This window comes from Exserohilum turcica (genome assembly GCF_000359705.1).
Source record: "Exserohilum turcica Et28A unplaced genomic scaffold SETTUscaffold_1, whole genome shotgun sequence".
Classification (NCBI taxonomy): domain Eukaryota; kingdom Fungi; phylum Ascomycota; class Dothideomycetes; order Pleosporales; family Pleosporaceae; genus Exserohilum; species Exserohilum turcicum.
Genome location: NW_007359914.1, coordinates 3,625,382 through 3,652,678, shown reverse-complemented (window position 1 = coordinate 3,652,678; position 27,297 = coordinate 3,625,382). Strand labels below are relative to the sequence as shown.

Genomic DNA, 27,297 nt, shown 5'->3' with positions numbered 1-27,297 from the left:
AGAGAGAGTAGTGGAGAGAGAGAGAGAGAGATGGGGGGGGGGTTGCAAACTCACCGGTCTTCGGCTAACAGGTCTGAAACATTCAGGGTGCCTTTGGAGAACAAGGCCATGTTGCCCATGTAGTCGGCAGGAATGCAGGGATTCTGGCGTCTTCGCAGATCCGTCGCAATGCCTAGATTTGTCTCCTTGAGCCCGCATCGGAGCAATCTTTGGCCGCGCGCGCGTGTGACGTGCGTCCAGACCAAGGCAGCGAGGATATTGCACATTGTCGGTGCGCCGCCAGAGGGGAAGTGCCGCCGCAAGCTGTCTTGATACTTACGGATGCGCGCGACAGGGATGACAAAGAGACGCTGAGTACAGCTTGCGTCGCTGGGCAACGTCTTGGGATACTCGGGCGGCCCCTCGCAATAGCAGTCTGCTGTGCGGTCAGCGTGCCGCGACGTGATGCGCCGGTCAAAAGCCTGGCGCAGTTGCGACTGTCTGTCGGCGACGCTGGCGGTATCTGCTGCGGTCAGCCGTTGTTGCCAGCGATTGCAATGGAAGGAAAAATACCAAAGATGGAGTGTTCGCCCAGCATTTGCTGGCGGGAGAAGCTGGTCACGTTGGCAGAAAACGACTCCCAGAAGAGGGCAATGCCGGAGAAGTCGAAGACGCTGTGGTGCATGTAATTGGAAAGGACTAATCCACCAGGGATGAAGAAGGCTTGACATCGCATAGCGGGCGCATCACTCTTTTCAAAGTCGACCTTGCCCTCGCCGTCGTTGGGGACGCCGGGGTAGTTGGGAAGATCTTGGGGGACAAACATGGCGCCCTTGAAGGCACTGGGCGGCATGCCGTCGCGCTTGAGCTGCTCGTAGGTATATGGAAAGTCACGCTCATGGTAGGGAACCTGGTTGGATTGGAAGAGGCAGTTGAGGTGCTCGTCTGACACTTCAGTAGGGTACTCGAGGACGAGCTTGCCCGTGTGGCGGTCGGCCAGCGAGAGCATGCCGGCCAAAAAGGGGTACTTTTTGAGGGTTAGACGCAGGCCGTTGCTGAGGGCGTGTATGGCAGCTTCGGCATTATTCTGGTCGGGAAACTGGCGGGTCGCAGTCAGCACGAGGCGGGATTAGAGTTTAGGCGGGCGACAACGTACGGGGAAGATGGACAGCGTCTGGATGTAGACGCGCACAATGTTCTGGTCGAGGCACGACAGCTGGAACGTCTTTGTCCGGCTCGACGGGGCCTCGGGCTTGGTGAGCATGGTGAGGAGGCGCGGGGCGGAGGCGGCGACAGAGCCCAGCAGCCGGCTTCTGCTCATTACTAGGGGGAGGTCTAGGGGCATGGCTGGGGGCGGCGTCTCTCCAAAACGGAATATATATACGAGGCTTGGGGCGGAGTCATTCACACATGGCGCGGTGTCGGGAAGAGGTGGACAAACACACAACGACGAGCGACGCAGCACGAGAGGTCAATTTACCCCTTCACCGCAAGGCCCCATGGAGCTGCGCCTGATGTGACGGCGGGAGGGCGGCACTGGCCCACCCACTTCCCACGGACCGAGTGTGCCATGGCCGCATCCGGAAACATCTGTGCGGCTACGCCATGCCCGCCGCCCGCTTCCCCGCCGGCCTGCCCTATCGACGACTCGCTACCATTCCCTCGACGCCGCCAGACACGTCTCGTTCCGTCTTCCCCGGCCGCCTTGCCCTGGAGCCCACACTGCCACGGCCACGGCCACGGCCACTGCCACTGCCACTGCCGCTACCACGACCACTACCGCGTCCACTACACGCCCACTACACGCCCACTACACGCCCACCACCGCCGCCACTACACGCGCCCGCCGCCCATCAGCTGCAGCCCACACGCGAGTGCCAGCGTTCGCAGAGCGTCTCTTGGGCCTGTGCCTGCGCGCCCGCCAGGGGACCGCCCGCAAGGGGTGTGCGAAAATTTGTTTGTTCGCCTCTTCCTGCCTGGCTCGGCCTCATGGTTCGAGGCTGGAGGCCATGTGCACACACACTACCCACGCCGCCTCCAAAATCTTCTGTGTCGTTCCTTGCTGACGGACGCCCACGCCCTCGCCCACGCCCTCGCCCTCGCTCTCGCTCGCCCTCGCCCCCCCCTTGGCCGGCAGGGGCCACTCGCATGCATGTCGTTATATTATTTTCTTCTTCGCTGCCTCGTCGCGTCTCATCTCGTCGCTTGCAAACACTGGGCCCCCGTTGTGCTGTCGAGGCAGCTTCTTTTGGGCCCAGCGTGGCGCTTTGCAAATTACCGCCTGCCCATGGACTAGCACAAACACGATCAAGCCAGCATGCCCTTCGATCGCCGCTCCCTTGGCCCCCTCCCCACGTCCGTAACGGAAATCTGGAGCCCTACCACTACCGCTAACTAGGCGGCCGCATGCCTGTACCTGTGCACGCGCACCACCGGCGCACCACTGGCGACCCCAGCTGCAACGTATTCGAGCCCAGCCCTGTGTCATAAGGGCCCCGCTATGCTCCTCCAAAATAGCTGCTCCTGCATAGCGGTGTGAGGTATCATGCCAAACCTTCCAGCGCCTGCACAGCCATACGTCATCTGATCGGTACATGTCTACATACGGAGACACGTTGCACGTGGCCCGGTCCCCCAGGTGGGTCACGACCAGCATGTGATGCCAGCAAACATGTCCGGCCATGGGAGCCAAACAATCGAACAAGAAATCTTGACCGGAGCACACCAGGCCAGTGTGGCTGCAGTCGTTGTGGCTGACATCAGTGAGCATACATAAGCGTCCCACTCTCTGTGCCACGACAGCGGCGCCCAGCAAGCGAGACGCCTTATGCGCCATGCGCGAAGAAACCACCGAGCTAATCTGAGCAATCGGACGGATTCCAGCCAGGCCTCAGCTCCGAACCCATACGTAATGTTTCCAACGTACCCAAGTTCTCTTGGTGCCCTGCGACAAGGGTAATTGGGCTTTATACAGTCATACACCGCCGACAGTGCCGTGAAAAAAAATTTAGGTTCGGAAAAAAAAGGGGGGCTTGTAAGTGGCTCGACGACGACGACCAGGTACGGTGGCCTGTCAATGGTATGACTGTGTACATGTCTGAGGCAGCCTGGGAGTGGCCGCCGCATACATACTTTTCTGCTGACCGGAACGCCATGGCAAGTGCCTTCTTTGTTATGCGTCAGCCGGGGTCGGCTTTTGAGAGGGAATGCAATCGTCGATAAGCCCTTCTCCGAGTATATGGACATGGACCGGAAATTATGGCAATTCCGGCATGCCCGACCGAGTGACCAAAGGATGCAGCACGGTCCTCGGGAGTTTTCCTTCTCCTGAAACCCTTGGGCATGCCATTGATTTGGCTGAAGCCATGTTTCCACGGCAAAGTCTCAACAGACGGTTGTTGAGAGGACAGCCTTTCGGGGGAGTTCAACACAGCGGCGTCTGCCGGCCACAATTTTGATGTCGTGTGTGGCCCATGTGGGGCAAGGCCATGTCACGGACAGGTACAAAAGTCTAATCATGACTGACCGAGTCCAAGACCAAGTTTTAGACGACGTTTGATATGCACTACGGGAACAGTTGAGCGGCCTTGTCCCGCTGTTAGCGCCCGGAGCGACTGGCTGCGGGGACGGCCACGGGAGTCTCCCCCGCCGGATCTCGTGCCACGATCGACTAGGACGACACCCTGCACCTGAAATGTCATGACACCCCACACACGACTCGTTCCCGCAACCCGTTAGTACCAGTACGGTGCGGCTTATCCTGGGCACACGTGCAAAAGATGCACGTCGCCAAGGGCACCCAGGTGCTTCCCCAGGCCCCCAGGCCACCAAGGCAGTAATAGCAACAGCACCGACATGGAGGACCGCAGCTCAACGGTACCCAGGCACGTGGGCTGCCATGTGCTTCCAAACACCGTACGAACCCATCGCCTCCCCAAGCGGCTATTTCGATGCATGCTGAGTGCTGACATGCGCGCAGCCTCTGTTCAGTCGGCTCCTCCGATACGCCAGCCGGACGCCCCCGCGCATCGCCATCGAGGATGCCCGTATGCAGCTGCGAAAGACTCACCTTGACCTGCTCTCGGATGTCTTGGCCTTGCGAAACACCCTTCTCCGTACCCTGGATCGCCGAACATGCCAATCGCTGGAAAAGAGGGGCGAGGTGTACATGGCCATCGTAGCACCAGGTGGCTACGAGTATACCGTGGCAATGCTCGCGGTACTGGCGCTTGGAGCGGCCGCAGTGCCCATGACGCCTGCGCTGCCTGTCGAAGAAGCTGTCTACTTTGTTGAAAAGTCAAGATCAGCGCTTGTCCTTGCCAGCTCTGCAGACATTAGCAAGTGCCGCGCCTTGGAACAGCGCATTTCTTCTACAAGCAACCCGCAGTTTCAAGTAGTGCCAATCGGACCGTTCGCCTCACCTCCAACGCTTGGTGCGGAGAATGTAGTCATTTCCTCGGATCGCGCCTTGGAGGAAAATGCGCCCGCTGTCGTCATTTTTACAAGTGGCACCACTGGACAGCCCAAAGGCGCCGTGATGCGGCGATCTTACGTCTTCGACTGTGCCTTGTCGGTAGCAGACCATTATCGGTTGACTGAAGACGACGTCATACTGCACCTGCTGCCAGTACACCATGCAGCAGGCGTCGGCATTAACTTTTTCCCATTTCTCATTTCTGGAAGCCGCATAGAGTTCCGTAGCGGGGGTTTCGACGAGGCTTGGACATGGGGGCGCTGGAAGGAGGGGGCAGCTAGTCTATCAAGGCGGCTGACGTTCTTCTCTGCGGTTCCGACCATGTGGATGCGGATGAGGCGTTACTATGAGCGTCATTTGAGCAAGCTGCCTGCGCACGAACTGGGTCCATACATTGCAGGCGCACGCCAGTTCCGAGCCTGTCTGTGCGGTACATCAGCATTACCCCAGCCACTAAACGACTTTTGGGCAGACCTCATGCAGCAGAGGATTATGCAGAGATACGGCGCAACGGAGTTTGGAGCAATCTTCAAGATGCGCCTCGGAGACAAAGAGACTCCTGATGGCTCGGTAGGCCAACTCGTCAGCGGTGTGGATGTGAAGCTATCTGAAGGCAGCGAAGGAGAGATACTCGTCAAGAGTCCGGTATGTCGTTGTAATCTTGCTGGAACTTGTTCTTATCAAAGTAGCATATGTTTATGAAGTACCTACGTGATCTAGAAGCTACAGCGAGCGCCCACGATAAAGACGGATACTTTAAGACTGGCGATCTCGCACGCAAACAAGGAAAGTATTACTTCATCATCGGCCGAGCGTCTCTCGATATCATCAAATCAGGCGGCTACAAGATCTCCGCGCTAGACATTGAAAGAGAGCTGCTGAGCTTGCCATATATTGCCGAAGCCATGGTCGTCGGTGTGCCAGATGATGAGTTCGGGCAACGCGTCGCGGCGCTTGTGTCGCTGCAAGAAGAGGATATGGCAATTGCTTCTTTGGATAAAGAGTCCAATGCTGCTGCACGCTCGTTGAGTCTCGATAGGCTTCGCCAGGACCTTCGTGGCAGACTGGCGGGATACAAGATACCGACGCTTCTGCGCGTGGTAAGCGGTGAGCTGCCCAAGACGGCGACGGGAAAAGTCCAGAAAAAGACACTGGGTCCACGCTTCTTTCTGATGGATGGGCGTGACTGTCACGAGGTACAGGTTTGGAACCCGGATGCGGAGAGGCGGCTGGCTAAGCTGTGAATCACTCTTCACGGCTATCTGATGTGTAGTTCAGGACGTGAATTGGCTACCTTGGCAATATGCTGAGGAAGCAGGATTAGACAAAAGGGCAAGTTGAGTTGTGAGTGCTCTTTGCTCTAACGACGAGGTCTTGTTTAAACCGGAATCTGGCTTGCATGAGTACTGGAGCATTTCGTGAAGGCAAGATTATCTGTACAAGATGGCTAACGTCATGAATGTAGTCTCTGTTCTCTCCTTCTCATCCCCTGTGATCTGACGTCGAAAGCAGCTTTGGTCGACTCCTCCAACGTCTCACACAAGATGCGTGCGTTCGGACGACGTGTTGCAGCATCCCGCCACAAGCTTCTATCCAGCTCTATATTAGTAAGATCTGCATAGTTTGTGATAACCAGCCAAGGCCTCGTTATACCCAAAGCCGTTGGTTTGGTGTTTGTAATCCGGTGTATCCGAAGCTGCATCAACGCCACAAGATGCGCCATTGCTTTGCGTGGTTTTGTTTACACGACTTTTTATCTAAGACCATCTGTTGAAATGCGACCTCCACACTGGACAAGGACAAGGCCTCAGGGCCTGACCGCCAGATATCCAAACTGTCCAAAATATCGCTCGGCATAATTCGGCAGTCGAGACCTCGGGGTTAAAGTCAGCACATTATTAATGCCGGCAAAGTCTGTCGTCATTGCGGAATACAGCCGCGACAGGACAGGGCACTACGAGTTGATGATGCAGTTTCTACGCTCCTTGATTGGCGGGTGCCGCGGCTGACTGGCCAGATTCACTATCAACTTGGATACTGTATACTCCAAGTGCATGTACGCAGTGGGGGCGCGAAAGGCCAGGGCTACCCCACTCCAAAGTCTTCACCAACTTAAAGAAGTGCGCTGCCCCGCTTTCTCGCCGACAGCCTTCGATTGCGACGCCTCAAACATTCCCTTGCACATTTCTGAACCTTTGCCAATCCAAAACGCAACATGTCGTGCGACGCCTGCAAGAGCGGATTCAAGTGGAACGGCCAGTCGGTCGGTAAGGAGACGACGCTCAACAAGGCCAATGCCTACGTGACGGGCGACAACAAGGACGTTGCTATCCTCATCGTAACCGACATCTTCGGCTGGACGCTTCCCAACATCCGCCTGATTGCCGACCACTACGCGCAAGAAGCCAATGCAACCGTCTACGTTCCTGACTTGTAAGAAAGCGCGCGCGCCCGTCTAAGTATGCATGTATACGTTATTCTAACCATAGCGTGTGCGCCCAGATTCGAAGGCGAAGTCGTCGACCCGGACGCGCTGTCAGACCCAGAAAAGCAGAAGAACTTCGACGTGGGCGCCTTCATCGGGCGCCACAGCCGCGACATCCGCTGGCCCGCCATCAAAGAGCACGCGCAGACGCTGCGGTCGCAGTACAAAAAACTCGGCGTCATTGGCTTCTGCTACGGCGCGTGGGCCGCCTTCCAGCTAGGCGCCGACCCCTCTCTCGTCGACGCCGTCGCCGTCGCACACCCGTCACTCCTCGAAAAACAGGACCTCGATAACATCAAGGTGCCCGTCCAGATCCTCAGCCCCGAACACGACTTTGCATACACCCAGGAGCTCAAGGAGTATACCTTTGTCGCGCTGCCCAAGACGGGCGTCCAGTGGGAGTACATTTATTTCCCTGGCCTTGTCCATGGATTCGCGGCGCGTGGCGATCTCAATGATCCCAAGCAGAAGCAGGGCCTGGAGCGCGCAAAGAGGAGCGTTGTTAACTTTTTCAAGGAGTTTTTGCACTAGAATGCCCAAGTGTAGTTGCTGCTTTGCTGGCTTTGATGCATAGTTGAATCCGAGTATATTATTAAACTGGGGTTTTTTGCAACTGTTACCGTGGCTTTCTGTATTGTTACAGTGTCTGAGTGATGTCTTTTTTTTTTCTCTCTCTCTCTCTCTCTCTAGATGTCTACATGTCCGTCTCTCTTTTACCAGGGAATGCGCACATTGGCTGTGTATACATGTGTTACCATGGTACTGCGACTAATGACTAATGGCTAGGCACTCCGAATCACAAGCTTCACGCTAATGTTACTCGGGTAGGTAGGATACATGCTGTATATGTACAATATCGACTTGGTTACGAGTAGTGGAATGAGTTCGCTTTGTGAGCCAAGCAAAGATACACCAGCTTTAACACTGGAAACATGGAAGAACAGCACAGCAAAGATTCACATGGCAATCAGCACCAGTTATTTGCAAATGAGTACTTGTACGCTGAATGCAGCTGGCACACGGTAAATATAGTTTGTCACGCTACAACTACCACACATCAGCAGCAGCAACAGCAGCAACAGCAGCAGCAGCCGAACAAGGCTAGTTAATATATACATTTTAGAAAAAAGGTAGAAACCCCGCTGAAGGCGAGCGAGCAAACCTCGATCTCGACTCCCAGCCCCACGCCTTGACACTGCGCTTGCCCGACATGGCCGCGACACTCTGCGCATAGTCGCTTGTGCCGTGCGAGGGATCCGCGTCTTTGGGCTTGCACGCGGGGGAGCCCGACTTGGTCACGCCCGTGATAGGCAGGAAATGGTATTTGTCCTTTGTAGTCTGGACCATGCTCTCGGCGGCCTCGGGGGTCCACCCGTTGATGAAGTCGCCGTGGGACGAGAAGGCGTTTCCAGAAGCCAGTTTGACGGGCGCGGTGCCGGACCAGCCGTTGGGCAGCACGGAGCGCAGGTCGTAGCGGATGGAGAAGCGGAGCTGCGGCATGGATTTCATGCCTGCGGGACACCAGTTGGAGGTGCCGTGGGCACGGTCTTTGTACCCTGTTTCCAGGGTTTCTGTGTTGACGCACGAGGGGAAGTAGAGGAGTTGCTGCAGATGGGTCGAGCAGGTTTTGCTGGGGAACCCGTTGGCGTCGAGCGCGCTGGCTTCGTCGCCCTCGCAGAACCAGGTGGCTTTTGCGTTGGGGTCCATGGCTGCTTGGGTTTGGGCTTCGGCTTTGCCTGCCACCATGCGCACGTTCTGCGGGATGGCGACTTCGGCGGGCGTCTCGCCCAGGTTGTAGTATGCGCTGAAACGCATCACGGGCACGGGCTTGTAGCTCTTGCCGCCGTCCGTTGTGTACAGCACGGTGGGTGTCCAGTAGACGCTCATGTCGTCTGGGAGCTCAGCGTTGGTGCAGCCTTTCTGCAGCTCGGCGCTCGTCTTTGTGCTGGCAGTGACGGCGTCGGAGCCGTAGAACGAGTGCAGATGCGACTTGGTGAAGGAGCCAGGGAACACGATCGGATCGATGTTTTTCTGCATAAATGGCGACGGCACGTTGACTTGGGTGTAGGCGCTGACGTGCTGGGCGAGCAGGCCCGCCGCACCCAAAAGAGAGTAGTAAAAAGACATTCCTGTGTCTGTGGGCGGTGAAAAAGAATGTAGCAAAGGAACCAAAAGCCTTTGGGGGAAAATAAGAAGAAGAAGAAGAAGAAAAAAAGAGAGAGAATGTGTCAAAACAACGAATGCAGCGTGGTGAAGAAACAGGAAACAAAACAGAAGGTAGTGGGATTTGGATGCCTTTATGCCTGAGGCACAACACAAAAATCCTTTACTTACCTTTACTTACGTACGTCCGCTAACGACCGAATCCAGCAATCCCTCCGAAAAAACAAAAAGACATGCCAGAATACTTCCAACCGAGCTCCATCGATGATGGGGGGGGGACGCATCGCAGTTCATCTCCCGCCCCAAACACAAACATGGGAGAGTGGGGTTGATTAGGGGAGCGAGGCATGAACAGCTAGCAAGGACATGGGAAAGCCAAGGCCACCAAGGAGCCAACCGTCATGGATGCCATTGGTGGAGTCGGCAATGTCCCAAACACTAGCGTCCGCCTTTGCTCTGCATGCACATGTTTGGCAGCGGGTTTCGAAACATCCAGCCAAGAAACCCCGTCCCCAGGCATCATCCTACCAGTTACTTGTTTTTTGCGCTTCCAACCGGGTACCCGCTGTGAAAGGAGATTCGACGAGTCCCTGAGGCGCTGCCCAGAAGGAAAAATCCTCTTTTGATTCACAGCGGAGACGTGTGATGGGACTGGGTGCTCGTGCAGATAAGTATGTCTCTCTGGTGGTGAACAGGGCCTCTCAAACGGGGTGTCAGATTGTGTGAGGAGTAGACGAGGGGCCATGCTGCCGGCGGTAACAGGGCCTTGCCAACGGATGCTTGCGGATGCTGGCGCCCTTTTTTTTATTTTAACTCGGCAATGGTTCCTGGTTGAGTCTTTGTTTCCGGTGGCCCAGCGTCGCTGGAACTGCTACATTCACAATGCCAAGGAGTTGTGGAAAAAAATGGAGCTGCACTGCTTAGTTGTGAAAAGCATGGGTGCTTTAGTGTGATTCCTGGCATCAGTTCAGTTCTGTAGCTGCTGTTATAGCCCAGTGCCAAGTCGAGTTCTCGATGGAACTGTACTAAGTAAACTACATAGTTACAGCGATAGGTATAAAAACGCGTATGTTAAGATCGACACCTCGCTTGGGAGGCGTCACATGGTGTGACTATTGGGGTGGTGGCAATATCAGCGTATATCAGACAAGATCCTGGTTGTGACCATATATTTGTTTTATGCATGAATTCGAGGTGCTGACACAGCACATTTCACAACGCAGTAGTGTGCATAATAGTAGTGAATAGATAATATATATCAGCCCAACATTTGAAACATGCAGGCATTGCTTAAGAGTTACTAGGGAACTTGCAAATAGGCGACGTGAAACTTATCCCGAGTTTACCTCGAGTCATGAATACTAAGACTATGACGACATGCCAAAGGATTAAACCGTGACGCATCATGATCTAGCGCTTAGATTGGATGTGCTCTTCTTTCTAAATATCTTGTCTTTATAGTACATTACATAATACACGGCTTATTCAGTGATGACAGCTACTTATCAGCCGGGTCCAGAGGCTTGTTCTGGCCATACTCTAGCGTCTTCTCCCTCTTCTTCGCATCCGACTCATTCGGATCATGCTTCATGTTGTCCTGGCTCTCCGTCGTCTCCTCGCTCATTCCTACTCGGTCATTTTCTGGATGACTAACTGGGTTCTGTATCGATGCGTGGTCGGCATCATTACTGTCGGTTCGTCCAACGGAAGCGCTCTTGTTGATGTCCTGGCTCTCAGGGCTGCTCGCCTGTGGATTTGAGACGTTGGATGCCTGCCCAGGCGCAGCACTGCTGGCATACGTGCGGGAAACGACCGGTGCGAGAACTGGTGTTGTTGATTAGCAAGCGTCCCGTCATCAATGCATTGTGCATGCATACCTTGGCTTCGCTGCGGGAATGCGTGATTGGCAAAGGGCGCTTGGCGCGAAAAGCTTCGTAGGATTCTCGAGGACATTTTTTGGTATGAGTGTTTGTGAGATGTTAAAAATAATCCAGTTTGAGTACTTAAGGTGTCGTAGAAGTATTGTTGTATGTTGATTGAAGTTCGAGTTGACGTGCTCGTGATGCTCCAAGAACGTCATCATGAAACCGTATAGCCGAGCGTCAGTAATACGGGCCCGTTCGCGCCTAACTCTCTTTACATATCACATATTAATCCAAGTTATTAGAAAAAAGAAATGTCAATATTTTCTATTTGCCGTAATAATGTTTCATTGTGTAACAGCGGCTACCACGATGTGGATTTTTACTATCCCTGCATACGAGAGGCTCACATAGCTCATTTCAAACTCGAGAGCATGAACCTGAGAGTGCCTCAAATATTCTGCTGAGCAAAAACATCAATTTTGGTATAATTATCTGCAGATTTGGCTTCAAAAAACTGGAAATACGAATGGTTTGCAGAATTGTGTACTGCCGGTTATGCTTAGCTGTCTCGATTGGAATAACACACTCCTGTCACCACATCTAATATATGACTATGAATCCAAGGACTGCGCGAATATGGTAACTAGCCGTACAAAGCAAATACTAGCGCACTACGTGGCCGACAAGGAAACGCTAGCTCAGCTGAACCACGCTGTAGTGAGCCACTCAATGGAATAGCTGAATGACTTCATGAGCTGTGAGCGCTATGCCTATCAAATCAGGTCAGCAAGCCCAACAAGTGAAACTAGTTTGGAAAAAACAAACAATATCCACATCATAAACCCAAATAGTGGCCGAAGCTCATCGGAACCCCTCAAACCCCAATCCCCTCTTTTCGATAACTTCTCCAGCAGTTCATTATATACTGGTACGTGCTCGATTGAACCACTCCTAGGTCTACTTACGAAATACTAGAAACTGACTTATCACTTCTAGTCCATCTACTTTCATTGCTGGCAGCGTCAGGGCAAAGGTAGCTACGCACAGCTCCTGACCAAAAGCAAGCCCAACCACATTCTTGGTTTCAACAAAATGGAGTCTGACCGTCCTTATTTTAACCTTGAATCAAAATTTGGCAGGCGTATCGATATTGAGACTAGCATTGATGTCGAGGAAGTCGAAGGGGCAGTTCGGAGGGCCCGCCATTCCAGGGCGCATGTTAGCAATACTGGACAGAAGCAGGAGACAAATTTGCTCCTACGTCTTCCGGGTGAGCTTCGCAACAAGATATATGAGCTCGCATTGGGAATAGACCAGGATCCTGCATCAAACATTCGCGTCGTCTGCCCCAGTGACGGACACGAGTCTCTCTCCAAGGGTGCGAGTTTGCTACGTCTATGCAAGCAAATCACAGTCGAGGTTTGCTCGAAGCTCGAAACCCAAACCACGGCCTATATTCCCATTATGGCGCACTGGAACCTCAACAAACTGGTCTCTCATATATACAAGACGGGAAGCGCAACCTTACCAGCACTCCAGAGTACCGTCTTCACCGGCCTCACCTCGTTCACACACGCACATCTACATCTTCACGTCTACCACGAGCCCTCTCCATACTCGGGGGACCTCCAACCTAAAATCGACCTGCGCGTGTCTAATATATATGGCGTCCTACGCCAAGCACTGATTATCTGGTGCACTGCCTCCAAGCAGAACTTTGCGCACTTGAGTAACGACGGTCGAAAGCGCAAAGCGATTGTGCACCTCGACCATCTCATCTTCGACTGGCGCAACATGGTCCATCAGGACGAGCGCATCACCCTTAAAGACCTTCTCAACATCATGGCCGACGACACGGCCACCGAGTGGGAAGTACACTACTACGTCTATGTTGGCCGCCAGCTCTGGACTGCGTACTCGGATATGAAGTACCAGCTCGTCTTGCGGGAGCTTGACTGGATTGGATCCGACTTTGAGCCGTTTCCAAATATCAAGTTGGTACGGGAGATCTACGGTGATAGGCAATCGTTGATAGCGGGCGATCGTACGATCTCGCGGTCGATTACGCCGAGCAGTACGCTGTGGCCGACTTGGCCCGAGGATGTACCGTGGAGGCTGTTTCCTAATGTGAGGTCAGACAAGGCTGTGCTTGATGCGCCTGACGCTGAATAAGGGGGTTGAAGCTAGAGAAACTGCGTTGATGATAGTAGATTGTAATTTGGAGAAGAAATATCAAAGCAGACATGAGCAAGTATATATGGAGAAAACTATACTAAGAATTAAACACAAGAAATGAACAGGGCAGTATACATAAAGCAGCCGGTGGGAAGTTGATACCAGGATCAATCACTAGCTTCCCAGGAACCCACGAGCAATGCAACATGACCAATCTATCTACAAGTAGTCCATATCCACCCAACTCTCCTTCTCATACTTGGAGCCAAACAGATCCGACGCCTTGATTGCAGCACTAGCCTGCGAACTCCACGGCACCCGGTTCGACGTACCGGCGCCAGGTCCAGAGTTCTTGTACTCCTGATACGCAATGTTATCCAGACTCTGCACCGAGTCCCATTTCTCCCACCCAGTCGGCTTCACCACGTCGCCCAGATAGCTGTTCTGGAACATGACTCTGCTGTACGGGCGCCAGGGGCGTCCTAGAACAGTGCTGCCGGGCCCACTGGTGCCCGTGACACTGACTTGGTTGAAAACGTAGAAGCTCGGGCCGTCTGCACTTGCGCGTCCGTTGGCAGTAATGAAGCCAACATCTGTAGTCACAATGTCGACTTTGTGGAACCACGCGACTGCCCAGAGCCCAAAGATGAAGTCGACCGCTCCATCGACATACGATTTCGCGTAGATCTGGCGGCCTTGGTTCGCGTAAATGGTGTCCTGGTACCCCGTGAACTTGCAGCCGTAGAAGCCCTGGTCGGTTTTCTGGGCGCTGAGCGCGAGAGCTTGTGCCCCTTTACCGGCTGTATTGGCGACGTTGAGATTGTAGATTTTGATGTTCTGCGTCCAGAGGCGAAGGGTTGCTGTCAGATCGTTGTTGGCCAGCCCGGGGGTTAGGCGCGAGAGGTTGTAGGTCAAGGTGACTTTGTTATTCTTGTAGTCCCTGGCATCTGGCGTGTAGCCCTGGATGGTGATGGGGCCTTTATGCTTATCGATGTATACCTGCTCGGTGTAGGTACCGGGGAAGATGAATATCTTTTGGGCATCGGTCGTGTCGCGAAGGGCTGCTACGGCAGCACTGATGGTGCGGTAGCTGTTGGTGTATGCGCCTGATGCGTCCACGACCAGAGCGCCTCGATCAGGGCTTGTTCGCACGGTTTTGTCGGCGGCGACAAGGCCTAGTATAGAGACTAAGATAGCCGGTAGCGAGATGTGAAGTTTCATGGTGCTCAATCGGTGATGACTTTTACTTCGCAGGAGATTGACAGGTACTTATACCCAACGCCTCCAATAGACTGTAAATTAAGTTTATGCAAAAGGAACATACTACGGCCTGTTCGAGCCGTAACGTAGCCGTCGTCTTGGAAGGGAGTACGGCTGTACTACGGCTGCGGATCCCAATGGGGCTTACTACTTATTTTAGACAGCTTGGCAAACAAGACTGATATTGATTAGTACATGACTCTGTTTTAATCTCTCTGGTTAATCAGCGGTACTAGACTGTAATTACAGTCAAAGCTGTAATTACGGCATTGAGTACGCTAGGTAAAAGATTTCTGACATATATCTAGGCAGCCTACCCTGGTTACAAAAACCACAACATACATTTACGGTTTAAAGCATGCTATACTAGTACATCATTGCCTGTAAGAAATTTACTCTAGAATTGACTGCAGTATATAATGTCGACACGTTGATTCATAATCAAATAACAGTCCGTAGCGTAGTTGAATACCCCACCGTACTCCTATTAGAGTATGTTGGACTCGCGGCATGTAGCAAAAAGAGTGCCCAGCCTCGCCATTCGATCGATGCCAATAGTTTTTCCGTCGCGGCTACATGTGGAGGCTAATCTCGGGTTAAACCTTTCCTCAAGTACCGCAATCTGTGCTGTGGGGAAATAGAATGGTGGGCAGATGCATGCGGGGCACCACATGATTGGTGGTACAAATGTTTCCGTTGCTACTGGCTGGATGTTTACCCCAGATCTAGACAAATCTGGGGAAAACGTCTTGTGCTGCATATCTCCCGATCTCAACGTTCACCGATGTGCAGAGAGGTTCGTTATGCAAAGTCCCAACGAGGTGACCAGTCAGTGTGTCATCCGCAGCGTTCCGTTCTGTGATCGACATAGTGTGCTACGTAAAAAGTCATGTCAGGGCTAGCACCAAATCCTGTTTCAGTACTGACTCTAAGACAGGCGTTAACTTAATTGATCTGACTGTATTGCCAAGGGCAAAACCGTTCCTGTCCCTTTTGTTGGACCCCTACATATCACATCATCCTTTTAATTTCTGCTCCTGGCGCCCCAGTGCTGTGCTTAACTTCGTCACAAAGCCGCCATTCCACCACCAAAAGAGACAAGCAAAATGTAAATCCTCAAACACTATAAATAGTCTTCGTTTCCGGAACTTTCGCCGTTACATCCAAAACCTTATTCAAGCCCAAAACGCGATCCCTGCACACGCAACCCAACTCCGCTAGATTCACGTAAATAAAAAGGGAAAGCCGAGCAAAATGTCGTTTGCAAAGTTTGCCTCCCCCTCGGGCGCGGAAAATGCACTAAATACAGTATTAAGGGGGGACTTTAAGCCTGACCGCCCTTGACGTTTGTTTATACAGGCAAACGCTAAGCCGATTCAAAATGCGAAACAACGACTCGGCGATCGCAACCACACCCCCTCTTTTGGAAGCTATAGACGTAAAACAGATATGTAGACATGTTCGTCCGCGCGTCTTGCACGACTCGACACGTATACCGTCTTCCACCCTGACTCAAATCAATAAAACCTCTTTTTAATGCGCCGATTCCGGTAGTCAGGCCCCCGTCGTCTCTCCCCACACACATAAACAGCAGTTCATACGTGGAGTTCTGCTGTTTCTATTCAAAAGCACTACTGTTGTATCCTTGTTTCTACAAACCGCCTCGTTTTCCACAATGCAGTCAAACAACTCGCGCCAAAACCTCCCCATCAACTCGATGCTCTTCTACGATAAGAGAGAGAGCCCATGTCCATCGGCCTTTATCTACCGCCTGCGTGAACCGAGTCTGGTGAGCCTGCGCGCATCACTGGACCCGAGTCTCACTGCGCTACCCCGGTTCTCTGCCATCATTTTGACGACTACTCCGACTGTTGTGGAAGAGAATGAAGAGGAAGAGGAATTGGTTGCTGTCAAAGAATCACGGCGGAAAAAGTTCTCCGCGCGTATCAGGAGGCTGCTTTGTCTTGGCTGCAAGCCAGAACACAAAAAGGAACGTCAAATGAAGGAGAGGGAGGAGGTTCGTCTTTGGCAACCTGCGCAACCGGGGATATCAACGACTTGCAGTGCTGGCACTCCGAATTTCTCGAGTTGACAACGTCTGGCACAACATGACAATTCTGAAAAAAAAGGGGGGGGGGATGAAGTTATCTTGGATTTGGAGGGAGATGTATGTATGATACGTGAAGGTATAATGATACACTAGACAATATGTTGGAGAATATGAACGAACCCACTCACAGACAAAAAATGAGAGTTTAACGCAAATCCATCTACACGTGTGCGAAAATAAACAGACCTGAGAAGTGGTCATGTTTGAGAAGAAGACGTAACGGTAGTCGTCGTGGACTCAATAGCCCAATTATTAGGTGCCCGCCACCACTGATCCTTGCTCTTTCCATCCTTTCCGCTTTTGGTACTTCCGTCCGTCGACAAAAAGCTGGGTAGCATGGGTTTCTCGACCCTGACCTCGACGTCCTTCATCTCGACGATTCCTGAGGCTGCGATATCGAGAGTAGCAGAGCGGTTGCTTCGGTAGCCGCCTTTGTACCTGTACCGCTGGGCATCGCTTTTGCTGACCATCTTGTCGAACTTGGTAGACAGGCCCGGGCAGAAGTGCAGCAGGACGGCTTTGATATTAGGCGCGCAGGAGACGATGACGGCAAGGTGATTTTCAATCACGGCACAGATCATAGCCGAGGGGTAGCGGAGAGTAAAGTCGGGATTCTTGAATTGCTGATCCGTAAGGTACACACGTACAGCACTGGCGGCTAGCACTAGGCCGCCGAGTGCAAACAGAAAGTTTACGGCAATGCGGTGCGAGCGGCGTAGGGAAACGTTCCAGGTAAATATTACTGGCATAATATAGAGGACAATGTCGTTGAGAAGCATGAAGATAGCGTTGTAGTAGCCGAATGCTGCGGCGTCGATGCAATGTCCTTCGAGACTGTTGTCCCACAACTTTTGGACGGGAATGCATTGGAAGATGCCGATGATGCAACACGACAGGCCAAATCCAAAAGCCAAAGCGTGCATGATGTAGATGAATTGGCGGTGCCAGCGTTCGAAAGTAAGCTCCGAGTAGAAGAAAAGCAGTGAATGCTTGACGGCCCAGTTGCACAAGAAGTAGAAGAACAGCGAGCCCATGACCAGCTTTTCACACAACGCGTTAGTACGAGATGTTGAAAAGAGGGGATGTATAGACGAACCTTAAAAAAGGGTGTTACTGTTTCAGATGGGACTTGTGCCATGGGCACACCGCCGCCATAACGTGTACCGACTATCTGTAGTATCGAGAAGATGATGGCGCAGAGTGCTCCGAAAGCAGCAAGACCTTGCGTCTGTCAGTAAAGCCACATGGTTAACCAAGGCATGTCTACCGTAAACTTACCATCATGCCAGCTGAAACTGCTCAGCATACGAAACTTCCTGGCAACACGACAGCCAATAGCCGCTAGGGTAAGGAAGATGAAGGTCGTATTGACGCCAATGATGGCGGGCCGCAAGTCTTGAGGCATGGCTAACGGAACAAAACTTCAAAAGTTAGGTGACCATGAATCGTGCCACCCAGCGTGCCGGATTGCGTTTATATGTCTTTTGTGGATCATGCACATCACATACGCTTTCATGTCATTGTCCGAGCATGCGTAGCACGGCACGGGCTGCGGGTAGTAGTGCGCTGCCCCGTGTTGGCGCCGCTGTCACGTACAGCGCGGAACGGGAGCTTGTAGGGTTGATTGAAGTAACTGACATGATCGAAGGGTCTTGGAATCTGGGGTGGCGTCCATAGTTTCGTGGCGTTTGACTCGAAGCGACGAAAAGCAGACATATGGGTGGTGTAGGCCAGTTGGCTGGAAAACGTTTTGCAGTGATTAGCCAGTCTTCCGTCTCGTAGCTAGTGTACCGATCACACTCAACCATGTTGCTTTTTTGGCAGAGCGCACTCACGACAGCTTTGGCGAGGCTTGGAGCGTGAAACAAACAATGCCTTTCATTCAACCCATCAGTCTGGGGCTGCATGAGCTGAATAGGAGCTCAACCCGCGGACGCCACCTATTCGACAAGATGACAACAGTATGATAAGCCGGATAAAGGATCTTGCCCCGCCCCCATATCATGTACGTCAGCCTCGACAAGCCTGGTTTTGCTTTTTAGTCCTCTTTTGTCCCCTTATTCTGCACAGTGACTTGATTTTTCCACGATGCAAAGCACCAATCCCCTTTTTTTTCCTTGGTCGCGAGCATCGTCAATACTATTGCAGCCAGGTGCAGGATTGCTGTCGCCACTGGCGCGCCATGGGCGTGGACCAGGTTCAGCCCACCTGTTGCGAACGTTGCCGGGTTGTTTGAAACCAAATTGAACGTCTTGAAAACCGTCAATTATGGCTTCCAGCCGAATGGGACCGGGCCGAGGCCACAAGTACCACGGCTGTATACAGAAGGGGAAATGCCCGCAGCAGTATCTGTCGATCCCCGCGGAAGGGGTATGCTCCACTCATTGGACGTGTCGATGCGAGGCATCTTGAGATTCGGCGATCACTAAGCAAAGCAAAGCAAAGAACTCGGCTGTCTCATAAAATCATTGGGGCGTAGGTTGAAGGGCTACGACAACAGCCAAAGTGGTGTCGATCTAGCGAAAGCACACACGGCGACGACGTCATGGCACGAAAAGAGAGCAGCCTTCGACGAGAAGGCTGCTGCAGGTTCGCCAACGGTAAAATCAATGGTTTCATGGACCGAAGGCTGGGTGCGAGATGGAAAGTTCAGCTGGGACGAGGACAGTTGTGGACTGAGACGGATCCACCACTGGCGAATTTGAGCGAACCATGCATCCCGAAGTATCTGGAGTAGTCGGTGGCCACTTATAAATACGTGGAACGGCGTTGTGTTGCAGCGAGTCAAGGTCCTGTGGTGGTGAAGGTCTCTTGATGCTGCCCTTTCGGTCTTCCAAGGCTTCCGATGCTGACTAACCCACGCTAACTGCATTTGATGGCTAGTAATTCCCCGCTTCCCATTCGTCATCGGATCAGCTGAGAACTTTTGCGATTGCGATTCATCCGCGTATACTATCGCCACACCTTTTGGAAATTGTGGGTGGCCACTCGCAATTCTGCGCGCTTCTTCACCTCGACGCCTGTCGCCGTGCCTCGTCCTCTGTGGCGCTCACCAGTACTCGCACTCGTTGACTTTGCATACGTGCCCGCCATCCCCCGGAGTGAAAGTTTGACACCTCGGATGTCCGCGTTTCTCTCCGCCGCTTTTATAGAACGCCCAGCTTAGCACGCCAGCCGCACGCCGCCTTCCCTCGCATTCGCCCCATAGTACCCAATTTTTGCCCATCGCCATGTCCTTTTCTTCCCTCGTCTCAGATATTGCCTACCGCAACTCAGAGCGGCCAGAGCGACCAGATCTGCGCTCCCAGGCATCCGAGGCGCGCTCCACGCGATCTTACGCTAGCACGGCGGCCACGAGCGTGAGCATATCTGGTGAAATCAAGAGTCAATTGCACGGCGGCTACAGCCACCCTCTCTCGCGAGCATGGCAGTCGGAGCGGCAGCTGACCAAGGTACGCTCGGCACGCCTTCTTTGCGCAGGAAAAAGCATGTCGTGGACTAACGCACTGCGCAGTCTATGCTCATATTCCCCCTCTTCATTTCCGACCAGCCTGACGAAGAGACGCTCATCCCCTCGCTCCCCAACATCCACCGCCGAGGCCTGAACAAGGTCGTGCCCTATCTCACGCCCCTCGTCGCAAAGGGCCTCAAGTCGGTCATACTGTTTGGCGTGCCGCTCGCACCCAATGCAAAGGACGCCCTCGGCACCAGTGCAGACGACCCCAAGGGGCCCGTCATCAAGGCCATCCGCCTGCTGCGACGAGCCTTCCCTGATCTGTTCATCGTCGCCGACGTCTGTCTTTGCGAATACACCTCACACGGCCACTGCGGCATCCTGCGCGACGACGGCAGTCTCAACAATGCCTTGTCCGTCGAGCGCATTGCCGATGTCGCTCTCTCGTATGCACAGGCTGGCGCGCACTGCGTTGCGCCTTCAGACATGAACGACGGCCGTATACGCGCCATCAAGCTGAGGCTCATTGAAGCCGGAATCGCCCACCAGGTCTCGCTCATGTCGTACGCCGCAAAGTTCTCGGGCTGCTTGTATGGCCCGTTCCGCGATGCTGCAGGCTCTGTACCTTCTTTCGGCGACAGGCGATGCTACCAATTGCCTCCTGGCGGCCGTGGTCTAGCTCGACGAGCCATTGTACGAGACATTGGCGAGGGTGCTGACATTATCATGGTCAAGCCCGCCAGCCAGTACCTAGATATTATCAGCGATGCCAAAGAAATCGGCAAGGATATGCCTATCGCAGCTTACCAAGTATCTGGTGAGTATGCCATGATTCACGCTGCGGCCGCTGCCGGCGTCTTCGGCCTGAGGCAAATGGCAGAGGAGGCAACCCAGGGTATTTTACGAGCAGGTGCATCCATTGTAGTCAGCTACTTCACCCCGGAATTCCTCGATTGGTTAGACAACTAAAAAAAAATACGATGAGTTCGGCATAATCGTTTGATATTAGGTTGGATTGGCGGGGCGTCCCGGCGTTTGTTATCGACTAGGTGCATCTACGAATGATATCATAACCCATTACACGAGATATGCAAATGTACCCAAGTGACCATTAGTCTCTGTACTTACAGTCTCCTCATACATCGGGAAAATCTACACAATATGAATTAGCAGTCAAGAAGATTCACGAGCATCTCCAGGACAACCACCCACGATCTCACCCACCCCTCCTCATCCCATACATTCTCCACTCGTATTAATCTCCCTTTCTCTCCGGCGGCACCATGCCATTGACGACAGCCAGGCCCACGCCGCCAGCCCCCGCACTCTGCAACAGCGCGAAAAGACTGGCTGTCTGCACCGGACCGATTAACGACTGAATCGCCGTTGCCGCCGACGACCTTTTTACATGGATGCATGTCAGATACACTACATACCCGCCACCACGCCCACACCCGTAAACTCCAGCATCCCCATGGAGCACCAGCACGGTACTCAAGTAACAACACAAGAAATCGCAATTCCAGTCGTAACTACAAACGGCGTTTTGCCCCTGGCCTGGGGGAGTTCCGCACAATCTCAGGCTGCGATTTCGCGTGGAAGCTGTGCTCCAGCAATGTTAATGTTACAGTGCATTTTGATCTCACCAGCTCGAGCGTAATGGTAAGCGTAGTTCGCAGTATGCTGGTGTTACACACACACTCACACACACACGTACACGCAGAGAGAGTTTGTGTAAGAGAGAGAGAGAGAGAGAGAGCTAGCTATAATAAAAACATTAGTAAAAACAACTAAACCCACATACACAATATAACCCATCCTACATCGTCTATCTACTCTCCCCTTTCCCCTTTCCCCCCACTTATAATCCTAACAAGCGGAAAGCGGTACTTACACCTTACACCTTACACCTTACACTTTCCCACTACCAGATAACACAACATAAAACACATTTATATCTTTAAACGAGTATCGCGTTTGAATTCCATATCTTGTTATAATCTAGGTAGGATGTTGTACTACCTCACTACCTCACTACCTCACTACCTCACTACCTCACTACTTGACTACTTGACTACCTCACTACTTCACTACGAAACCACATTGCAGCAGCATCAAGAACACCCATGTCCTCAAATCGTAACCAAGATAGGCGTCTGCCAAATACAAGGCCCACGGCCTGTGCTGTGGTTAATTTCCAAATCGCAAAAAGATAAGACTGGGAACATGTGCTAGGATGGATGCATGCATGCATGGATGCACAAGCAAATTATGACAACTACATACAAGGGAACTCGGGAATCCAGGCGTCTAGGTAGCGAAAAGTAGAGGATTGACTTGCTGTATAGACGTGCTGAACGGGCTAAGATGACGACGATGATGATGATGATGATGATGATGATAATTTGAGTGTCAGATAAGATTCTGGATGGATGGATGTGTTGATGTGGATAAAAAAAAAGAAAAAAAAGGAGGAGGCGAGAGATTTACTTGGACATTGTACAAAGCAATTAGTTCGCAGTGCGGCGATTGCATGTGTGCGCTTGAGCGTGCTTGTATTTCCAAACATCTAGCATTCAACATCCAACAGCCGGCAACTCAGCAACTCAGCAAGCCAATCCAGACAGTCAATCTCTCCATCACCAAAGTATATGACACACAGAGATCAGAAGAAGAAGAAGAAGAATACACACACAAGAGTGACAATGACAAACACAGAGCGAGAGAGAGAAATGCATGCAATTGTTTTTCTACACTAACACAACACAACACAACACAACACAACGAAACCAAAAGTGTCAAAGAAAGAAAGAAAAAAAGAAGAAAAAAAGACATCTCAAAAATACAATGATTGGGAGGCTCCGCTTTTGGCCTTTTTTCTTGACCCTCCGCTTCCTACTCCCCCTTCCCAAAAGAGAACTTTGAAAAAAAAAGAACAAATGCCGCATTACAAGACGGTATCGTTTAAGCATATATCAACAAGACGAGGGCCTAGAGAAGAAAGAGAGAAGAAAAAAAGGGCTGTTACAAAAAGAACAACAACAACAACAACGAGAAAAACAGTGGTATCGTGAGCTAATAAGAGAAAAAGGAAGAATTGGAGAGCCTGATGAAGAAGGGAACGCCAGGTATATATATAGAACCGCCCCCCGAGAGTGTGTGTGTATATCATCCAGAAATGCTCCTGTAGTAACGCCCGGAGAAAAAAAGAGGAGAGAGAGAGAGAGGAAAGGATGCTGAACATGAGAGACATTAAACGTGTTTATTATTGTGGAAGTGAGTGGTGCGTCATGTGCGTGTCTTGGCCTGGCTCCATTGGTTCCTTGGACTTCATGTTTGGTGCAACCGGCGCTCCCGAGTCGGAGCTCGTGGGCGATTGTAGTTGCTGTGTTTGTGAAGTGGCATAGGGCATAGCGAGTCGTGACACGTCTTCGTGAATGTATGCGATAGGAGCCCATACGCGCCAGTGAAGTAGTATGATGTGTGTGATGCGGTTGGCGATGTCGGCCAATTTGGCCGTCTCCGGGTGCAGATGGGCAAAAGCAAACGTATCAGTAACGCCGGGCCGTGCAAGTGTTGGTAGAGGTGGCATGGAAGGGGAGATGGAGACAAGGTTGGCGAAGAGGTCTACCGGCGACGAGGCTTTGTGACGGTCGACGTTGGCGATGATTTGGGGTAGCAGAGAAGCCTCCAGACGTGCAGCATGATAGGCGGATCTGTGAACAAACAAGACACGTAGGCTCTGGTTGGCGTCAGCCATGCGATCGAGGCTGTATGTAGTTGCCTGTCCAGCAAGATGCGAAGCATGTCGCAAAATCTCTAGAGAAAGAGCTTCAGAGTGGATGATCCACTGCTGGGCACCGTGGCCGGTGGCCTCGCCCATGATCGCAGAGAGGGCGGTGCGGAGTTGCTGGCCGATGGTAAGGGTGATGGGCCCGTTGTAGCCAAATTGCCTCGCCAATGCGATGCACATATCCATGCACACCTCGAACATGACGAGATCATCAATTTCGGCCCTCAGCGTGCATAGCCGATCGTTGTCGAGCATAAAGGTTTCAGGAAGACCGGCCCGTCCGTCTCGCCCAAAAGACTTGGCTGTGACTGCACGGGTAAATACTTCAAGCTCGAAGCAGGGTCCAGCCCTTGGTCGCGGCGAGCATTGCGATCCGAATTCTTCAATCATGTTGGTGAACCAATTCCTGGCAGCGCTGATGTTGATCCTTGCCCTGCCGTTGACTAGCCTATCCAGGTGGTAGTGCTTTTCAAAGTTGATTGTATCCTCAATCAGCAGCGTCCTCAGGTTTCGAATCTGATGGTTGGCAACGTCCTAAACATCCAATTAGCCTTCAACTGACAGGAACGAAACAAACAAACTCACAAGCTTCATAGCTTCCAGGATACCAAACAGTGTCTTCAAGCCAATGACAATCTGCTTCGAATCCTGTGAGGCAGCACCATGCCTGATGAGAGCCACCATCTCGTCCACCCATACATCGCGCATTGGCGCGCAATGCTCTTTGAGCAGATGTGCTATCCACTCTGCCAGGCGTACAAAGTCACAGACTCCCCGCCCAATCTGCTGCATCAGCAGAGGAATATCCAGGTGCTCGTCTACTCTTGAATGATCACGCTCGGGGACCAGACTCTTGATGACATCGCGGATCGTTTGGAACAAGATGGGTATCCGTCGTTGGGCGCCGCGAGCGAATCGTTCGAGATTGGCCTGCGGTATCGGTGGTGTTCCCTGAAACAACCGCTTGTACAGTTCCAGCTCGGCCATCAAGGCCGTCCAGTACTTGTCGGCCGTCCTTTCCTTCTTTTGTCCTTTGACACCGTCCAGGTTCGGCCTGAAGCTAAGATCCCGATCAAAGTTAACGTCATGCCGTAATTTGATGTTTGTGATTATGCTTTGGACGTCGAGCTCGCTCAACGACTGCTTGGTGACTGGTGGTGTGAGTGTGGCACATAGGAAATCTTCTGCCATGTCTTCAACAGACGGCGAGGTCTCGGGCTGCTCGCTCAACATGACCTTCAGCATTCTTGCGAGCTCCTCCTGCACGGGCGAGTAGCAACGCGGCGACGGCGACGTTGAAGCTCCTTCTCTTGACATAACATGGTCCCGAGTATGCCTTGCACCCTGCTCAGATACGTGCCTCTCTTCTACAGACTGACCCTCTGATGGCGAAATGGAGCCATGCCATGTCGAGGGCGAAACGTCCATGCCATCTACATCCATAGTACCAGAGCGTGAAGCATAGCGCTGTTCCGACGTGAAGGAAGGGTTGGTGCTGGCGGTGGTTTTTGGCGTGTGGGAGCCCATATCCTTGGGTTGGCGGATGCTACCAAAGTTCCTCTGCATTGGTGATGGTGGTGGTGGTGGTGGTGGTCGAGATCTCACGAGATGACGTATGACGGGAGCACGGTGACAGTGCAAGGCGGTATCGGGACGAGCGCGTGAGTGGTGCGCAGCGTTGGTGATAAAAAAGCCTGGGGAGGAAGCGAAGGCTCAAGGGAAGCGCACAAAGGTTGCTGCAAGCGCGGACTACCACATGTTAGCCCACCAAACTATCCAAGACAGTGCGGTTTGTAAGACATAGGCTGGAAACGCGTTCACGGGTTGTTTGACAGAGGCCAAGGGGGGCTGCTGGGACGAACGAGATGGGGCCCGAGTCAGCCCAGCACGACGACGCGGGCGTGGGGCGGGATGGTGCTTGGTGTAGGTCGTACCTTGTTCGCATGTGCCCACTTGGATGGCTGATCTATGTGGACCTGTTGGTATGCAAGTTTACGACTTGACAGGCGTTAACATAGTGGTGGAGGACAAAGTTGTCATACGCGATGACAGAACAGCAGCAGAACAAGGAAGGAATGCACGAAGCGTAAAGAGACGGCTTCGGACGGAAAGCACTTTGCAGGAAAAGCAAAGTGCAGCAGCGCGAAAACAAGCAGAAAGCAGCGAGACAGGAAAAGAGAGAGCGGGGGGTGGGTGTGTTACTACTGTGGCTAGTGGTAACGTTGGGTGGGCGAGCGTGGGAGGGTGGTGGTGGTTGTGATGGCGGTAGTGATGATGCTGCGTACTTCAAACAGCGTTGGGGCGGACTTCGGTTGTGCAAGCTGGAGGCGGAAATAAGAGACGGGAGGCCTTTGATTCTTGTTTAAACAAAGGGCACAGACACAAGACGGAGAGACGGCGTGTGGGAGTGGGAGTGGGTGTGTGGTTGTGCTCTGACCATATGTCAAGAGGGCAAACCAATACTCTGGATACGTCGAGGCGATCGCCACAGAACCGCCGACGGCTTAGGGCGTTCCGCCTTGGACGTCGGGGATGGGGCGCTGAGCGTGAAGCTGCAAGGCGTGTCATCCCAACACCCACACCGCTAGTCGCCAGTAACCTTTTTTTTCGCAGCGATGCGGGACTGCAGTAGCGCTTGTCTCGACAGCTCGTCCGACGGTCGAGGCAACGATGTGACGATGTCGCGAGCGACGACGATGCAGCACAGGTGCAGCTCAGCAAGCCGAGACGGCTTGGGGCGGCGCGTCATTGGCCAAGGGCGTCGGGGAGAGCGCATCACCACCGCCTCACTTTTGTGCAAAACCAGGGCGAGCATTCGGGGGGGCCTGCGTTGCGACCACCGGAGCCCTCAAAAACTAACTTCCGGTGCCTCGGTCTCGACGTTGCTGGGGGCCCACGCGCGCTGTGCTGTGCTGTTTTGTTCTGGGCCGGCTGCTGGAGTCGGAGCGTGTCCATGTACGGCCATGTGTGTATGCTACCTGGGCGAGCATCCACTTTTTGCCTTGTCGAGAACGAGGCTGGAGACGCCAACGACGCGTTTGCACCCCGGCCGCCGTCGTCTCCAGCCTCGACACGGTGGCGGCGATGCGCTCTCTGCCCTGGCACTGGCACTGGCGGGCCTTGTCGATGCTTGCCATGAATCGGGCCCAAAGCGCGCGCGCGGGCTGCGGGTGGCATTGCGTATGTGCGTCCGCCATTGACTGAAACACGACGCCTCATCCCCCGTTCGCCCTGGGCCCCGTCCGGCGAATTGCCGAACGTCGTCGAGTGGGCGAACCCACCGGTTGATTCGACATTGATATATGGTGCCTTGTCCATGGCCGGCGCATGTTGGCAATGGGCGCGCTGATCCAGGCACTGCGGGCAACGAAGCGCAAACCGGACCCAGGTAACGTGAACCAAGCCAAGGTGCGTAAAACAAGCGACAAGGCAGCCAACACGACGGGCGCTGCTAGTAGGGAGAGCCCTGGGCGGGTTAATCGTCGACGGCTATGGGACGTTGACGGGCGCGCTGCCGGCGACCCATTGGCAGCGCGCCC

General features: G+C 53.1%; 11 protein-coding genes across 11 annotated transcripts in view; 5 read left to right on the top strand and 6 right to left on the bottom strand.

The window, feature by feature from the left end:
• SETTUDRAFT_41053 (uncharacterized protein) overlaps positions 1-1,324 on the bottom strand; it is a gene marked incomplete at its 5' end in the record, with an annotated part of 2,345 nt that extends 1,021 nt beyond the window's left edge. The window contains 3 exons of the mRNA XM_008022121.1: positions 55-502; positions 553-1,078; positions 1,136-1,324. Of these exons, the coding sequence (XP_008020312.1) occupies positions 55-502; positions 553-1,078; positions 1,136-1,324 (1,163 nt within the window). The remainder of the gene's footprint in view (positions 1-54; positions 503-552; positions 1,079-1,135) is intronic.
• A 2,510-nt stretch (positions 1,325-3,834) lies between these two features.
• SETTUDRAFT_87085 (uncharacterized protein) lies at positions 3,835-5,697 on the top strand (the record flags this gene model as incomplete). Its single annotated transcript, XM_008022311.1, has 3 exons — positions 3,835-3,894; positions 3,959-5,098; positions 5,143-5,697. The coding sequence occupies 3 exons, from the start codon at positions 3,835-3,837 to the stop codon at positions 5,695-5,697; spliced, it is 1,755 nt and encodes a 584-aa protein (XP_008020502.1).
• An 888-nt stretch (positions 5,698-6,585) lies between these two features.
• Positions 6,586-7,529, top strand: SETTUDRAFT_162689 (uncharacterized protein). The gene is made up of 2 exons (XM_008022932.1): positions 6,586-6,886; positions 6,956-7,529. Exons 1-2 carry the CDS (start codon positions 6,669-6,671, stop codon positions 7,467-7,469), a joined length of 732 nt encoding a protein of 243 aa, XP_008021123.1. The 5' UTR covers positions 6,586-6,668; the 3' UTR covers positions 7,470-7,529.
• Positions 7,530-8,057: 528 nt separating this feature from the next.
• On the bottom strand, positions 8,058-9,065 carry SETTUDRAFT_85861 (uncharacterized protein; the record flags this gene model as incomplete). Its single annotated transcript, XM_008022241.1, has 1 exon — positions 8,058-9,065. The coding sequence occupies one exon, from the start codon at positions 9,063-9,065 to the stop codon at positions 8,058-8,060; it is 1,008 nt and encodes a 335-aa protein (XP_008020432.1).
• Positions 9,066-10,599: 1,534 nt separating this feature from the next.
• Positions 10,600-11,054, bottom strand: SETTUDRAFT_85767 (uncharacterized protein; the record flags this gene model as incomplete). The annotated part of the gene is made up of 2 exons (XM_008022232.1): positions 10,600-10,925; positions 10,979-11,054. 2 exons carry the CDS (start codon positions 11,052-11,054, stop codon positions 10,600-10,602), a joined length of 402 nt encoding a protein of 133 aa, XP_008020423.1.
• A 1,004-nt stretch (positions 11,055-12,058) lies between these two features.
• On the top strand, positions 12,059-12,751 carry SETTUDRAFT_79515 (uncharacterized protein; the record flags this gene model as incomplete). Its single annotated transcript, XM_008022146.1, has 1 exon — positions 12,059-12,751. A coding segment is annotated over one exon (693 nt), but the record flags the coding sequence as incomplete, so codon positions are not given.
• Positions 12,752-13,267: 516 nt separating this feature from the next.
• On the bottom strand, positions 13,268-14,362 carry SETTUDRAFT_170878 (carbohydrate esterase family 8 protein; the record flags this gene model as incomplete). The annotated part of the gene is made up of 1 exon (XM_008022931.1): positions 13,268-14,362. The coding sequence occupies one exon, from the start codon at positions 14,360-14,362 to the stop codon at positions 13,361-13,363; it is 1,002 nt and encodes a 333-aa protein (XP_008021122.1). The 3' UTR covers positions 13,268-13,360.
• A 1,714-nt stretch (positions 14,363-16,076) lies between these two features.
• Positions 16,077-16,493, top strand: SETTUDRAFT_30712 (uncharacterized protein; the record flags this gene model as incomplete). The annotated part of the gene is made up of 1 exon (XM_008022062.1): positions 16,077-16,493. One exon carries the CDS (start codon positions 16,077-16,079, stop codon positions 16,491-16,493), a length of 417 nt encoding a protein of 138 aa, XP_008020253.1.
• A 215-nt stretch (positions 16,494-16,708) lies between these two features.
• On the bottom strand, positions 16,709-17,916 carry SETTUDRAFT_18892 (uncharacterized protein; the record flags this gene model as incomplete). The annotated part of the gene is made up of 3 exons (XM_008021951.1): positions 16,709-17,551; positions 17,608-17,732; positions 17,790-17,916. The coding sequence occupies 3 exons, from the start codon at positions 17,914-17,916 to the stop codon at positions 16,709-16,711; spliced, it is 1,095 nt and encodes a 364-aa protein (XP_008020142.1).
• Positions 17,917-19,500: 1,584 nt separating this feature from the next.
• Positions 19,501-21,053, top strand: SETTUDRAFT_162688 (uncharacterized protein). Its single transcript, XM_008022930.1, has 2 exons — positions 19,501-19,963; positions 20,026-21,053. The coding sequence occupies exons 1-2, from the start codon at positions 19,742-19,744 to the stop codon at positions 20,932-20,934; spliced, it is 1,131 nt and encodes a 376-aa protein (XP_008021121.1). The 5' UTR covers positions 19,501-19,741; the 3' UTR covers positions 20,935-21,053.
• A 2,177-nt stretch (positions 21,054-23,230) lies between these two features.
• Positions 23,231-25,285, bottom strand: SETTUDRAFT_85938 (uncharacterized protein; the record flags this gene model as incomplete). The annotated part of the gene is made up of 2 exons (XM_008022245.1): positions 23,231-24,292; positions 24,344-25,285. The coding sequence occupies 2 exons, from the start codon at positions 25,283-25,285 to the stop codon at positions 23,231-23,233; spliced, it is 2,004 nt and encodes a 667-aa protein (XP_008020436.1).
• Positions 25,286-27,297: the final 2,012 nt, after the last annotated feature.

Bases quoted from the DNA above. Each gene is read 5' to 3' on its own strand.
- SETTUDRAFT_162689 (XM_008022932.1), top strand. From the start codon at position 6,669: ATGTCGTGCGACGCCTGCAAGAGCGGATTCAAGTGGAACGGCCAGTCG. The intron at 6,887-6,955 runs GTAAGAAAGCGC...GTGTGCGCCCAG, and splicing joins ACCGTCTACGTTCCTGACTT to ATTCGAAGGCGAAGTCGTCG.
- SETTUDRAFT_162688 (XM_008022930.1), top strand. From the start codon at position 19,742: ATGTCCTTTTCTTCCCTCGTCTCAGATATTGCCTACCGCAACTCAGAG. The intron at 19,964-20,025 runs GTACGCTCGGCA...CGCACTGCGCAG, and splicing joins CGGAGCGGCAGCTGACCAAG to TCTATGCTCATATTCCCCCT.